This window comes from Portunus trituberculatus, chromosome 21, assembly GCF_017591435.1.
Source record: "Portunus trituberculatus isolate SZX2019 chromosome 21, ASM1759143v1, whole genome shotgun sequence".
Classification (NCBI taxonomy): Eukaryota; Metazoa; Arthropoda; class Malacostraca; order Decapoda; family Portunidae; genus Portunus; species Portunus trituberculatus.
Window position 1 is genome coordinate 3,924,342 of NC_059275.1, and position 14,549 is coordinate 3,938,890.

General features: G+C 43.5%; 1 protein-coding gene across 14 annotated transcripts in view; it reads right to left on the reverse strand.

Annotated features, from left to right (window-relative positions):
* Positions 1-14,549, reverse strand: part of LOC123506910 (RNA binding protein fox-1 homolog 3-like) — a 561,911-nt gene that overhangs the window by 52,707 nt on the left and 494,655 nt on the right. The window contains exon 1 of one of the 14 annotated variants that reach the window (XM_045259314.1): positions 962-982. The exons of the other annotated variants lie outside the window; for them this stretch is intronic. Coding sequence (XP_045115249.1) covers positions 962-967 — 6 coding nt within the window. The 5' untranslated portion in view covers positions 968-982. Of the gene's footprint in view, positions 1-961; positions 983-14,549 lie in introns of those variants that run through there. 14 annotated transcript variants of the gene reach the window in all.

Here is a 14,549-nt window from a genome sequence, read left to right on the forward strand (position 1 = left end):
CCGCCACCCTGACCACTCACCGCCCCACACACCACGTTCAAATGACACACACACCCTCCTCCACCACCACCACCACCCCGGGCCCTGAATCAGTACCGTCATCCATCCTTTGTGTCACCACCACCGCTCAGGCCCTGCTGCCCCTCACAAACCAGCAGGGCTTGGTGTGCCTCGACCCCTGACAGCCGCGTGACGCAGCGGGCACCTCACCACCTCAGCGTGACGCGGCCCGGTGATGGCAGCGTGCGGGGCGTGACGCGGGCACCGTGTATGTAGGGCAGTAGGCACATGTAGGCCTTGTACCCCAGCCTCGACCATACGCCCCTCGCCTTTAGTAACACCACGCACGTATTGCTTTCTCCCTCCCCCCTCTCTCAGTGTTCAACAACCTGAACAACAAGACATTAAAGACACTACACCGAAGATTGAATCCCCTTCATCTGCGTCACCACCGACCACTCCGTTCCTCCATTACCACAAATAACACACGCATCATCATCCATAACACCTTCCCTCCCTACACTGCTACACCACCGCACCGCTACACTCACACCACCACACCGCTACACTATCACACCACCACACCGCTACACCATCACAACGCTACAGCACCACACCTTTATACTATCAAACCACCTCACCACTACACCTTCACAACGCTACACCACCACACCTCCACACCCGCGCCACACACCGGCCATCACTCATCCCTCGCCACACTTGATCCACGACACATGGAACATAACATTCTACCGGGGACGACTGCTGCCACCTCCCCCCTCCCTTGCCTGGCACTTTTCCCCAACACCCTCCCCCAGCCCCCAGCCCCGCCCAGTCTTCCTCAGGCTAAAACTAACCTTATGCAAAAACCTCACTTCCTTTCATGCTTGTTCCCACACACACACACACACACACAGTCTCTCTCTCTCTCTCTCTCTCTCTCTCTCTCTCTCTCTCTCACGTGCATGTTGGTCCAGCCCGGCTCGTGTACGTGCTCCAAACGCTCACGTCTACGTACCTGAGGGTGAAAAGAGAAAATTATTAGTATTACGTACACACACACACACACACACACACACACACACACACACACACACACACACACACACACACACACACAGGTGATCAAAGCAGCCTTGAAACTTATATTGGGGATTGCAATGCTAATAATCAGGAGGAGGAGGAGGAGGAGGAGGAGGAGGAGGAGGAGGAGGAGGAGGAGGAGGAGGAGGAGGAGGAGGAGGAGGAGAAGGAGGAAGGAGGAGGAGGAGAAGGAGGAGGAGGAGGAGGAGGAGGAGGAGGGTGTGAATGGGTGACAGATGAATGGAAGGGGGAGGAGAAAGGAAGGAGGTATGGGTGTTAGACAAGTCACGTAGAGTAAGCAGAGGAGGAGGAGGAGGAGGAGGAGGAGGAGGAGGAGGTTGTAAAAAAGACACCATCCACGACAGAGAGAGAGAGAGAGAGAGAGAGAGAGAGAGAGAGAGAGAGAGAGAGAGAGAGAGAGAGAGAGAGAGAGAGAGATAACATAACACGAGTAGAGAGGGCGGAGGCTTAAAATAACCTGTCAAACGCTGAATCCTTCCTCTGATATCCTACAATCCTCAACTCCCACAATCCTACGCTTTTCTCCTTCCCTCTCCCCGCCACGCCCCGCCCGAAGGTAGTGTTGGCGATAGCGGGATGGGCGGGAGGGCCGTTAGGACTCAATAGAAGGAGAAAGCCAGCCTGATCACGTTCCTAAACATTCTCTCTCTCTCTCTCTCTCTCTCTCTCTCTCTCTCTCTCTCTCTCTCTCTCTCTCTCTCAATTTTTTTAGTCTTTAGGATGCTATGTGAGAATCAATTAATCGATGTTTGGTTGCTATATTCCTCATTCCCCCCTCTCTCTCTCTCTCATTCATCTCAGCTTGTTGACACACGCACAAACAAGCACCGAGCAAACACACATCAGGTGAACGTTTCTGGCTTTCCACAGGTGCGCCACTAAACAGGTAAACTAATTAGCCAGCGAGAAAGAAAGGTTTTGTAAATTCGCACAACAATTAGCGGATTACGAGTAATGAGAGAGAGAGAGAGAGAGAGAGAGAGAGAGAGAGAGAGAGAGAGAGAGAGAGAGAGAGAGAGAGAGAGAGAGAGAGAGAGAGAGAGAGTACTAAAAATCACCGTTAACCATATTGAGTGAAAATTGACCAAAAAATACGAAATAATTGGAATTTAGAACGAATGTAGAAGGTAAATATGAAAGTGGTCGCCAATTGTAACGTTCAGGTATTCAAATCACACCTGTATTTACCTCTGTGTGTGTGTGTGTGTGTGTGTGTGTGTGTGTGTGTGTGTGTGTGTGTGTGTGTGTGTGTGTGTGTGTGTGTGTGTGTGTGTGTTCTCCTCCTTTGCCTCTCTCTAAAATCTCACTTTGATACATCCTCTCTCTCTCTCTCTCTCTCTCTCTCTCTCTCTCTCTCTCATGAATGATGGAAGCAAAGAATCAACGTATCGGAAACACTTTTTTTTCTCTCTCTTTTTTTGGGTCCACGATTCCCGATTAACGAGCGAACGATTTATGACCTTGGCTTTGTTTTTGCAGCAGCGGCTCCAGAAATAATAGCGATATGCAGCAATAATGATAATAAATACATGACGCGCCCCGGGAACACGTCAGCCATTAAATAAAGGCATAAAACAAACAGACCATGCGGGAAATTCACCACAGTTAAAAAAATGAATAAATAAATAAATAAAAAGTATAATGTATGTATTCATGAACGATAATTTACAAGTCAGATCGTGTGAAGCTGCATGAGAGAGAGAGAGAGAGAGAGAGAGAGAGAGAGAGAGAGAGAGAGAGAGAGAGAGAGAGAGAGAGAGAGAGAGAGAGAGAGAGAGAGTTAAGGTATTCCGCGTCTGGTTTATTGTGAGCCGAGTAACGCACACATATAATTTTTTTTTCTTTTTGTTATTCCTTGTCTTTTATTCCAATCTCTCTCTCTCTCTCTCTCTCTCTCTCTCTCTCTCTCTCATCTTTCTTCCCTCTCTTCTTCTCTTTCTAACACTTTCCTATCTCCTTTTCCTCCATACACTTATCTCCTCCTCCTCCTCCTCCTCCTCCCTGGACTATCATTTTCCCTTCACCATTTTTAACACCTCCTCTGCCTCTCCCTCCTTCTCACCCATCACTTTCCTTAAGCTTCCTCCTCCTCTTTTTTTTTTTTTCTTCTACTTCTCTTCTTCCTCCTTCTCCTTCCTCTTCACACATACAATCAATTCTTCTCTTCCTCCTCAGCTTCCTGCATCATCATCCTTTCTCTCTCTCTCTCTCTCTCTCTCTCTCTCTCAAGGGTGTGGGGTTCATGGGACAAAGAGAAGCATTGCCAAGAGCACTAAGAGGGGAGAGGGGAAATGGGAGAGGGGAGAAGGGAAGGGGGGTGAGGGGTGAGGGAAGAGGCTAGAAGGGTGAGAGGAGAAGAGTATGGAGAAAGAAGGGTCTAAAGGAGAAAAGAGGGGACAAAAGGGACGAGATGAGAGGGGAAACGGGAAGGGAGGGGAGGTGAGAGGGGAAAAGAGGGGAGGAGGGAGGTGTGGTGAGAGGGGGAGGGTAATGAGAGGGGAGATTAGAGGGGAAGAAAGGAAGGTAGCGATGGAGATGTGAGAAGAGGGGAAAAGAGAAGAAAATAAGGATGGAGAGGAAAGAGGAAGAAGAGAAGAGACGAAGAATATGAGAGAGGAGAGTGTGATAGTGATATAAAAAAGGAAAAAAAGAAGAAAAAAAGAAAAATAACGACAACAACAACTACTACTACTACTACTACTAAAATACTACCACTACTACTACTACTACTACTACTACTACTACCACCACCACCACCAACATCGGGTCAAAAAGTGTGTGTGTGTGTGTGTGTGTGTGTGTGTGTGTGTGTGTGTGTGTGTGTGTGTGTGTGTGTGTGTGTGTGTGTGTGTGTGTAATCTCCCCTCACAGCAAACAACCCTCACTGCCAGCTCCTCTCTCTCTCTCTCTCTCTCTCTCTCTCTCTCTCTCTCTCTCTCTCTCTCATGCCAATATTATCTTTCCCACTTCTCGAATAAGGTCTTTTCTCTTTTCTCTCTTTCCCTCCCCTTCTTCCTTCCCCTCCTCTTCCTCTCTGTTATATCCTGCCCCACCTACTCTCTCTCTCTCTCTCTCTCTCTCTCTCTCTCTCTCTCTCTCTGGCAATGGAAATAAAAGGCATTCTCTTCTTCCGCCTTCTCTTCTTACTCTTTCTCTTCGCTCCTTTTTTTATCTACAAACGAAACCTCCCACGCATATTCTCTCTCTCTCTCTCTCTCTCTCTCTCTCTCTCTCTCTCTATGAAAACATGAAAAAAGAATGTTTATTACAAGTGGAGCGAACAAAATATGAGAGAGAGAGAGAGAGAGAGAGAGAGAGAGAGAGAGAGAGAGAGAGAGAGAGAGAGAGAGAAGGGAGGACACGTAATATGATGAACACGTGACACAAAAACAAGACAAATAAATAAAACAATAAAAACACAAACACAAGACAGTGATACGAAATCCAAGAAGCATTTACAACTCCATCTGGTCTCTCTCTCTCTCTCTCTCTCTTTCTCTGTGTGGGTCGAGAGAGAGAGAGAGAGAGAGAGAGAGAGAGAGAGAGAGAGAGAGAGAGAGAGAGAGAGAGAGAGATTAGAGTACTGGGGTTGAAGAGGAGGAATAGGAGAAAGAGGAGAAAAGAAGAGGAAGAGGAGAAACAAGGAAGCAAAGAGGAAGGAGAGGAGGTTGAATAAAAAGGAAGAGTTTAGATGATAAGAGAGAATAAGAATGAAAAAAAGAGAAGAATGAAGATAAATAAAGAAAGGAGGAGGAAACAGAAGAGATTGAGAGAAGATACATGAGTAGAATGAAGAAGAGGGAGAGAAAGATAAAGGGAAACAATGAAATAAAGATAATGAAGGGAAAGAGAGGAAGATGCAAAGGGGAAGGGAAACAAGGAGAGGAAGGAAGGGAAATGCACAAGGGAAGAGAAAGAAAGAAGTAGAGGAAGACGCAAGGGTTGTTTGATAAGATTACTGAAGGAGAGGAGAGAGAAAGAGGAGGAAGAGGAGGAGAAAGGAAAAGGGAGTGTTGATTTGATAAACAGGGAAATACTTAGAGCAGAAAGACGTAACGGAAATGGTGAGAGAGAGAGAGAGAGAGAGAGAGAGAGAGAGAGAGAGAGAGAGAGAGAGAGAGAGAGAGAGAGAGAGAGAGAGAGAGAGAGAGAGAGATACTACACTTCATTATTTATACATTTTCTTTAATTTGATTTATTTTCATCAAGTATTTTCTCATTTTTCTCACACCTGTCGCTTCCTCACCTTTTCCAGACGTTAATTACAGGTGCTAAAATATGTATACCTTATTTCTAACATTAATACAAACAACCACCACCACCACCAACAACAACAACAAAACACACACACACACACACACACACACACACACACACACACACACACACACACACACACACACACACACACACACATCTGAGAACTCGACTCATTAAGTGAAGGTGCAAAAATAATAAATAAATAATCGGAAGAAAAAACACCATATTTTTCTCCCACTATTTTCATCTCAATGTATCGCTCGAGTCACTTCAATTTGTTCGGTTATTAGAACGTGACATTTTTTTTTCTTTTTCTTTCGTTTTTTTTATTTTATTTTCGTTACTGATTTTTTTTTCCCGTGTTGTAATTAAGTGGCACCAGAGGAAGAAAAATTAGGTTACATTACTTTTTTTTTAACTTAAGAATTACCTGGAGGGAGGAGGAGGAGGAGGAGGAGGAGGAGGAGGAGGAGGAGGAGGAGGAGGAGGAGGAGGACGAGGAGGAGGAGGAGGAGGAGGAGGAGGAAAATATATGATGCTTGTCGTGTGAAGAGATGAGACAATGAGGAGTTTAAGAGAAAATAAAAGAAGGAGGAGGAGGAGGAGGAGGAGGAGGAGGAGGAGGAGGAGGAAAAAATATGAATAAAAAAACGAATGATGGAAAAATATTGAAGGGTGGAGACAGAAAACATAAAAAAAATACTAAACGGAAGGGAGGAGGCAAGAGAAGCGAGGGAGAGGCTGAAAGAATGTGAAGGATGAAGGAGGAGAGGAAAAAAAGAAGTGGAAGGAGAAGAGAGGAAAGAAGAGAGGCTTGAAAAATTAATGCTTTGTAGGAAGGGAGAAAGGAGGAGGAAGACGAAGGGAAGAGGAGGAAGGGATGGAGGTAAAAGGGAGAGGAAGAGAGAGGCTGGGAGGTTCTAGATAGTGAAGAGGAGTTATACAAAGGTGAGAGGGAGAGAGTGAGAGAGGGAGAGAGTGAGAGAAGGAGAGAGTGAGAGGGGAAGAAAAAGCTGATGAGTGGAAAGATAAATTTAGGCTTTTGATTAAGAGTAAGACTTGACCTGCCTTAACCTACCTCAACTCTCTCTCTCTCTCTCTCTCAAGTAAAACAGAAAACAAAGAAGCACAAGTAAAAAACTAATAAATGTAATAAAAATGTGAAATGAAATGACGAAAATAAAACAAATACAAAAAATTACAGAAAAAAAAGTTATTGGAGACAAATGAAAATTAGAATAAAGAAATAAAATCTTGAAAATTAATAAAACCAAGGAAAAGTTAATAAAAGATTTGTTAGAAAAAAAGTGAAGAAAAATAACAAGAAGAAAATTAACAACGAAAGAAGAAGAAAAAGAACAACAAAGAAGGAAATTAACTACGAAAAGAAGAAGAAAAGAACAAAGAAGGAAACTAACCACGAAAGAAGAAGAAAACAACAACAAAGAAGGAAACTAACAACGAAAGAAAGAAATAAAGAAAATGTAAACAAAATACATCACACTTTATCAAATTCTTCCACTGGGATTTGTTTTTCTTTCAATAATCAGCAACAATTTTTTTTTTCACACATTCACTTTTGTATTGCAATCTTAAGCTTATGTAGCATTAGCAAATATAGACCATAAAGCAATCTCTCTCTCTCTCTCTCTCTCTCTCTCTCTCTTTTGTACAAGCAATATAAAAAACGTATATATAAATGTAAAAATCAAAATAAATAGATAAACACAAAGAAAAACATAAAAGGACAAAAATATCAGTAAAAGAATAAAAACAAAGATATAATACGAAAAATAAAAGAAACACGCCAGACAACAAAGCAACACACACACACACACACACACGACTGGCCACTCTCTCTGTAACCTTGACTGCCTCCCAGCGCCCGTGAACTCCAGAGAGCAGGTGAGACTGAGCGCACCTTGCTTAACCATTACAGGTGTTCAGGGTGTACAGACCACGCCACGCCCTCTACCCATATTTCAGGGGCGCTATTAGGCGTGGGACTGAGGGCGGGGGCGGGGCGTGGGGCGCTACTACAGGTAAGTCAACGCCTCCGTAAAGCTAATGGGAAGGTTAATGATGTTTTCTCGACAGGTAAACTGGTGATTGTGGGAATTTTGTGATGTGTTTATTTGGTGATGGGAGAAGTAATGGGAATGAGGGGAGGAGAGAGAGAGAGAGAGAGAGAGAGAGAGAGAGAGAGAGAGAGAGAGAGAGAGAGAGAGAGAGAGAGAGAGAGAGAGAGAGAGAAATTCAATCCAAGTCATGAATGAAGGAAAAAAAAATTAAGGATGTTAAAAAAGTGTGTGTGTGTGTGTGTGTGTGTGTGTGTGTGTGTGTGTGTGTGTGTGTGTGTGTGTGTGTGTGTGTGTGTGTGTGTGTGTGTGGAAAGACAACCATCACTTACCTCCAACACTCTAAATGGAATGAATGAACACACACACACACACACACACACACACACACGTACAATTCTCTATTTCTATGTAAATCTTGATAATACTCTTACGTGGTATGTACAAACTCTCTCTCTCTCTCTCTCTCTCTCTCTCTCTCTCTCTCTCTCCATCGATGAAATTTATGGAGTCTAGTCAAGAGAATGAAAAGACTTGTACTTCATTTAGATTGGTCTCTCTCTCTCTCTCTCTCTCTCTCTCTCTCTCTCTGTGTGTGTGTGTGTGTGTGTGTGTGTGTGTGTGTGTGTGTGTGTGTGTGTGTGTGTGTGTGTGTGTGTGTGTGTGTGTGTGTGTGTGTAATAGAAACAGGAGGAATATATAGAGAGAGAGAGAGAGAGAGAGAGAGAGAGAGAGAGAGAGAGAGAGAGAGAGAGAGAGAGAGAGAGAGAGAGAGAGAGAGAGAGAGAGAGAGAGAGCCAGTCTAGTTACACACACCAGGAAGGAATTTCCGTTCAGAATGAGGAAAGGAATCTGTTTTTACTCAAGACACAAAAATGATGATGATGATGATGACGATCACACACACACACACACACACACACACACACACACACACACACAGGAGAGGAAGAGGAGATAACAATGAAGGAGAGGAACAGGTGAGAAGGCAAGAGAATAAAGAACATGAATAAAAATTAGGTCGCGGATGAGAGGAGGAGGAGAGGAGGAGGAGGAGGAGGAGGAGGAGGAGGAGGAGGAGGAGATACGGTAGTGGAGATAAATTACTCAAACAGAAGGGAAAAAATAAGAAAGAGCAACGATAGGAGGAGGAGGAGGAGGAGGAGGAGGAGGAGGAGGAGGAGGAGGAGGAGGAAGGGCAGTGTTAGGCGTGGCATAGGAGTTGCTTCCACATCGCCAAGGACACCCGCCCACCAACCTTCACACGACATTGAGGTTACCCGGGCACAGCTTCTTATTTGTTTGGTCTGCACTGTAACAACCCCTCTCTCTCTCTCTCTCTCTCTCTCTCTCTCTCTCTCAACTTTCCTCATTTCAATCCTATTTTTTTCGGTTACTAAATATTTTTTCTTCTTCCCTCGCTTCATCAAACTCTCTCCCTTATTTTGTCTTCCCTTCTGATCAACTATCTCTCTCTCTCTCTCTCTCTCTCTCTCTCTCTCTCTCTCTCTCTCTCTCTCTCCACTCCTTGTTTTCTTATGCTTGCTAACTTTTTTTTTTACTATTTTCATCATCTTCCACCTACTGATCCACCTCTGCAGTCACCAAGTCACCAAGGTCTTCCTCGCACCTGATGCTCCACCCCTCCACATCTTCCCCTTCGCCAGGTAACACACGTGGGAGCCTCACCTGACGATTAGTAACGCCAGGCAGGTGTGTCTAGGTGATTTTTTGAACACGTGGAGCCTGGATATCGTATATAAGGAGGTTTTGTGTGTTTGTTGTTGTTTAAACCCCTTCAGTACCGTGCCGCGTTTTCTTATTCATTCTGGTTAATATTTGACGATTTTATACAGCTTCAGAAATATATGTTGAGTTTAGAATAGAAAAGACTCTGGCCATTAACCTTTTGACCTCCATAGACCCTTCTTAATGCAAATAAAATGGTCTAATCACACCTAAACATCAAGGTCAAAATGTAAGTCAGTACTGAAGGGGTTAAAGTGAACACGTGACACAGGTAGGCAGGTGAGGTTACGTGAATGTGTAAGTGAAGCGTGAGTTTTTTTTCTCTTATTATTTTTTCTCTTTTTAATAATTGGACTGTTTTGTATGGGACTGTGTGTATGTTGTATGAGGGTTTGTCTTGTGTAGTTCCTGGTTCCTATGGGAGCTTAATCCTTTTAGTTCCATGACGAGTTTCTTATCTATTCAGTTTTACTATTTGGTGATTTTATACAGCTTCAGAAACGCTTGTCGGGGATTAAAACAGTGAAGACTCTGGCCATTAATCTTCTCATCACCATAAACTCCTCTTAATGTCAATAAAACCGTCTAATCATACCCAAAACTCGTGGTAACAATGTGTCTCAGTACTGAAGGGGTTAGGTGACGCGTGAGTGAATCTGGATGCGATACATGAAATATGGAAAAATGAAGAAAAATATGACACACGAAAAAGATACCAGCGATATATAAAATGGAAAAAAAAATACATCATGGCATCAGGAAAAACGAAAAAAAAAAAGCAAGATGGAAGGAAAAAAAAAATCATGGGACTAGATACGATACGATACACAAAATGAAGGAAAAAAAAATTATGACACGATAAATAAAGAAAAAAAAAAGAAAAAAAGAACGATAACAAAAAAAAATTACGGAACCAAAAAAAAAAAAAAAATAAAATAAAAAATAAATAAAAAATGAAAATAAATGAAAACAAAAAAAATCATTACCCTTTCTAGAAAACACGTGACACCACCACCACCACCACCACCACCATCCAGACGGTACAAGTGACGCAGGCTCTTAACGCACACAGGTACACACATTCCAGCGTCACATACTGAAGCTTGGCAGATGTGTGGGCGTGTCGCTGGGTCCTATTTTGGCCACTTCTAGGTCACAAGGACGCAGGCGGCATCAGTAAGCAGGCAGACGCACAGACAGACAGACAGACAGACAGAGGCAGGCAGGGTGAGTGGGAAGAGAGTAGGTAAGGAGAATAGTAAGGAGGTAGAGTGGGAAGGATGGATAGGAGGAGGAGGATGGAGGAGGAGGAGGAGGAGGAGGAGGAGGAGGAGGAGGAGGAGGAGGAGGAGGAGGAGGAGGAGGAAGAAGTAAGTGGTAAGAAAAAAAAAAAAAAAAAAAGCAAAAACGTGAAGGAGGAAAAGAGAAGAGAAGATAAGGAAGGAGGAAAAGGAAAAGAGGAAGAAAAAAATCATACCTAAGATAAAAAAAAAAAAAAAAGGAAGACACAATCGAGTCGGTGAGAAAAGAAAGAAAAATAGAGGAATGGAAATACCAGAGAGAGAGAGAGAGAGAGAGAGAGAGAGAGAGAGAGAGAGAGAGAGAGAGAGAGAGGAAAGTATCAATGCGGAGGAAGAGAATGGGAGGAGACACTGAGATACCTTTCCTTACTGAGCTCTCTCTCTCTCTCTCTCTCTCTCTCTCTCTCTCTCACAGCTGTGGCCATCAAACTTCACAACATCAAAGACAAACAAACACACCACCACCATCACCACCTAAAATATAAATAAAAGATCTATTTATTCAAACTTTTCCAGCCTCATCTCGTTTTCTATGCTAAATAAAATAAAATAAGTAAATAAATAAATAAATAAATAAACAAATAAATAAATAAAAGGTGCACTAAACTATTGAAAGAAAAAAAACTAATAGATAAAATTTTTAGTTACGTTACGGTGTGTGTGTGTGTGTGTGTGTGTGTGTGTGTGTGTGTGTGTGTGTGTGTGTGTGTGTGTGTGTGTGTGTGTGTGTGTGTGTCCTACGATTTATTTTCTTATGTATTTATGTATTCAGTTGATGTTAGCAGCTGAGGCAAATATGGTGGTGATGGAGGTGTGTGGTGAGGAGGTGGTGGTGGTGGTGGTGGTGGTGGTGGTGGTGGTGGTATCTTGTTTTTATATCTTCTTAATTTGCCTTTCCTCTTTTTGTTTCTTCTTCCATTTCTTTTCTTTTCTTCTATTTCTTGACTTCCTCTTCCTCTTCCTCCTTCTTCTTCTTCTTCTTCTTATTATTATTCTTCCTCTTCCTCCTCCTCCTCCTCCACTTCTTCCTTTCTCTTCCTCCAAAAAAGTAAAAGTTGTAATCCAGGACACGGACGGACGGACGGACGGACGGACAGACACACACACACACACACACACACACACACACACACACACACACACACACACACACACACACACACATGAAAATGAGTACAATAGCAACACCAAATTAGAAGAAGAAGAAGAAGAAGAAGAAGAAGAAGAAGAAGAAGAAGAAGAAGAAGAAGAAGAAGAAGAAGAAGAAGAAGAAGAAGAAGAAGAAGACCTATCCATAAAAAACAAGCATAAACAAACACATCCTAATCCAGCACATAAAGATTAGCTAACCTTCACAAACAGACAGACAGACAGACAGACACACACAAGGACAAGATAAACCCATGAGACAAAACAACACATGACACACGGACTGACGAACAGACAGACACACACACACGGACAGGACTCTTCCCTTTTCTTCTTCCTCTTCCTCCTCCTCTCTCAGCAAACAACAATAACAATAAAATTCTCAGTCAACTTTCTCCTTACTTTTGAACACTTTCCCCTGCCATGTCCTCTCTCTCTCTCTCTCTCTCTCTCTCTCTCGACATTCCTTTCTCCCTCATGCATTAAGAACTCCTCCCTTTCCTCCATTCCTCCTTTTCCTTCCACCCAATTATATTTCTCTCTCTCTCTCTCTCTCTCTCTCTCTATAAGCATGTAGTACTAAATTTGTTCAGTGTGTGTGTGTGTGTGTGTGTGTGTGTGTGTGTGTGTGTGTGTGTGTGTGTGTGTGTGTGTGTGTGTGTGTGTGTGTGTGTGTGTGTGTGAGGACAGCCAGGTAGCCACGCCAGGTGCACCAGTAGGAAGCTTAACCACTGCCCGGTACGCTTCACTATTCATCTCAGTACCTGCCTTCCCTTCTTACCTGCCTCGTCTCCCCCTGTCTCCCTTCGTCATCCTCCTTCACCCCCTTCCCCCATCTCTCCCGCTTCAACATTCTCTCTCTCTCTCTCTCTCTCTCTCTCTCTCTCTCTCTCTCTCTCTCTCTCTCTCTCTCTCTATCCTTAGCTCCCTTGCTGTGCCTCCTTTAGGATTGGTTAAGGAGGATGAGGATGAGGAAGAGGAGGAGGAGTTTAAAAAGGAGTGAATAAATTTTTCCAACGTCATTGATACTTTTCCACTTGTCCAAGCTCTCTCTCTCTCTCTGGAATGGTGTTGTGAGGTCAGTGGGCCTTGCCGCGGGTGCCTCCCTTCACCACAACCATCACCACCACCACCACTACTACCTCCACCACCACCACTACTACTACTACTACTACTACTGATCCACCAGCCATCCATGCCTCCAACCCATTCTCTCTCTCTCTCTCTATTTGATGTAATTTCATTTGCGTGTTTAATGACTTAATGACTTTACAACAGAAAAAAATGCAGTATTTCCTTGCTCCCTCCCTCTCTCTCTCTCTCTCTCTCTCTCTCTCTCTCTCTCTCTCTCTCTCTCTCCCTAGACAAGTTTTGGTAATCCAATCAATCAGCTAACTCTCTCTCTCTCTCTCTCTCTCTCTCTCTCTCTCTCTCTCTCTCTCTCTCTAAAAATAAAGTTTTCACAATGATGAATTCAAGGAAAAATGAGACAGAAAGAGTGAAGGACAATAGGGAAGGAATAAACAATAAAGAGAGAAACAATAAGAGAGAACTCGCTTTAATTGGACAGAACTGGAGTGAGGAATGTGAGAAAAGAAAGGGACAGAAAGAAAGAGTGAGAAAGTGAGAAAAAGAACTACGACTCAACTTTGGATTGCAGAGGTAAAGAAAGGAAAAGAGGGGAAAAAACATTAACTTCTTACTCTTTCTCTTTTCCTCCTCCTTTCTCTTCTTCCTTATTCTCTGTTTACTCTTTTCCTTTTAAGATTTATTTCGTGAAGGTAAAGGAGAGTCGCATTTCTGAACCTCTTTGTCTGTCTGTCTGTCTGTGTAACGGCTTGTCTGCCTCTGTGTTCCTTTGTTCATCTGTCTGTTTATCTATCTGCCTGCCTGTCTGTTTGTTTATCTGTCTGTATTTGTTTGACTATCTGCTTGTCTCTTTACCTGTCTGTCTGTCTGTTTATATATCTGTGTCTGTCTGTCTGTTTGTCTAGCTATCTGTCTTCCTATCCATTTTCTTTACCTGCTCACTATCTTCTTGCAATCATATAGACAGACAAAACAGACATACAGACAGACATATACACATGATTATTCAACCCAACAACATAAAAAAAAATAAATAAAAAAAAATACTTTCTTTTGCGCACACACACACACACACACACACACACACACACACACACACACACGGTAGCTCAGTGGTTAGAGCGCTGGCTTCACAAGCCAGAGGACCGGGGTTCGATTCCCCGGCCGGGTGGAGATATTTGGGTGTGTCTCCTTTCACGTGTAGCCCCTGTTCACCTAGCAGTGAGTAGATACGGGATGTAAATCGAGGAGTTGTGACCTTGTTGTCCCGGTGTGTGGTGTGTGCCTGGTCTCAGGCCTATCCGAAGATCGGAAATAATGAGCTCTGAGCTCGTTCCGTAGGGTAACGTCTGGCTGTCTCATCAAGAGACTGCAGCAGATCAAACAGTGAAACACACACGATCGTGTATCACAATCACTGAACAAAATTAATGAGAGACGACTGCATTGGCGTTAACTACAAAGTCAGACCTCTCTCTCTCTCTCTCTCTCTCTCTCTCTCTCTCTCTCTCTACATTCATTTTCCGGGAACGAACGAACGAACGAAAGACCGAGAGAGAGAGAGAGAGAGAGAGAGAGAGAGAGAGAGAGAGAGAGAGAGAGAGAGAGAGAGAGAGAGAGAGAGAGGGTAACGCCTCTAATATGCAAATGAAAGCTGAGGACGATACTCAACGTAAGAAGGTCCCACGAGGAGGAGGAGGAGGAGGAGGAGGAGGAGGAGGAGGAGGAGGAGGAGGAGGAGGAGGAGTTAGTATTCAATAGGCAAGTGTCTTTATCTCTTTGCAACTTAAGTGAGAAAATCATGGAAGTTCTCAAGACA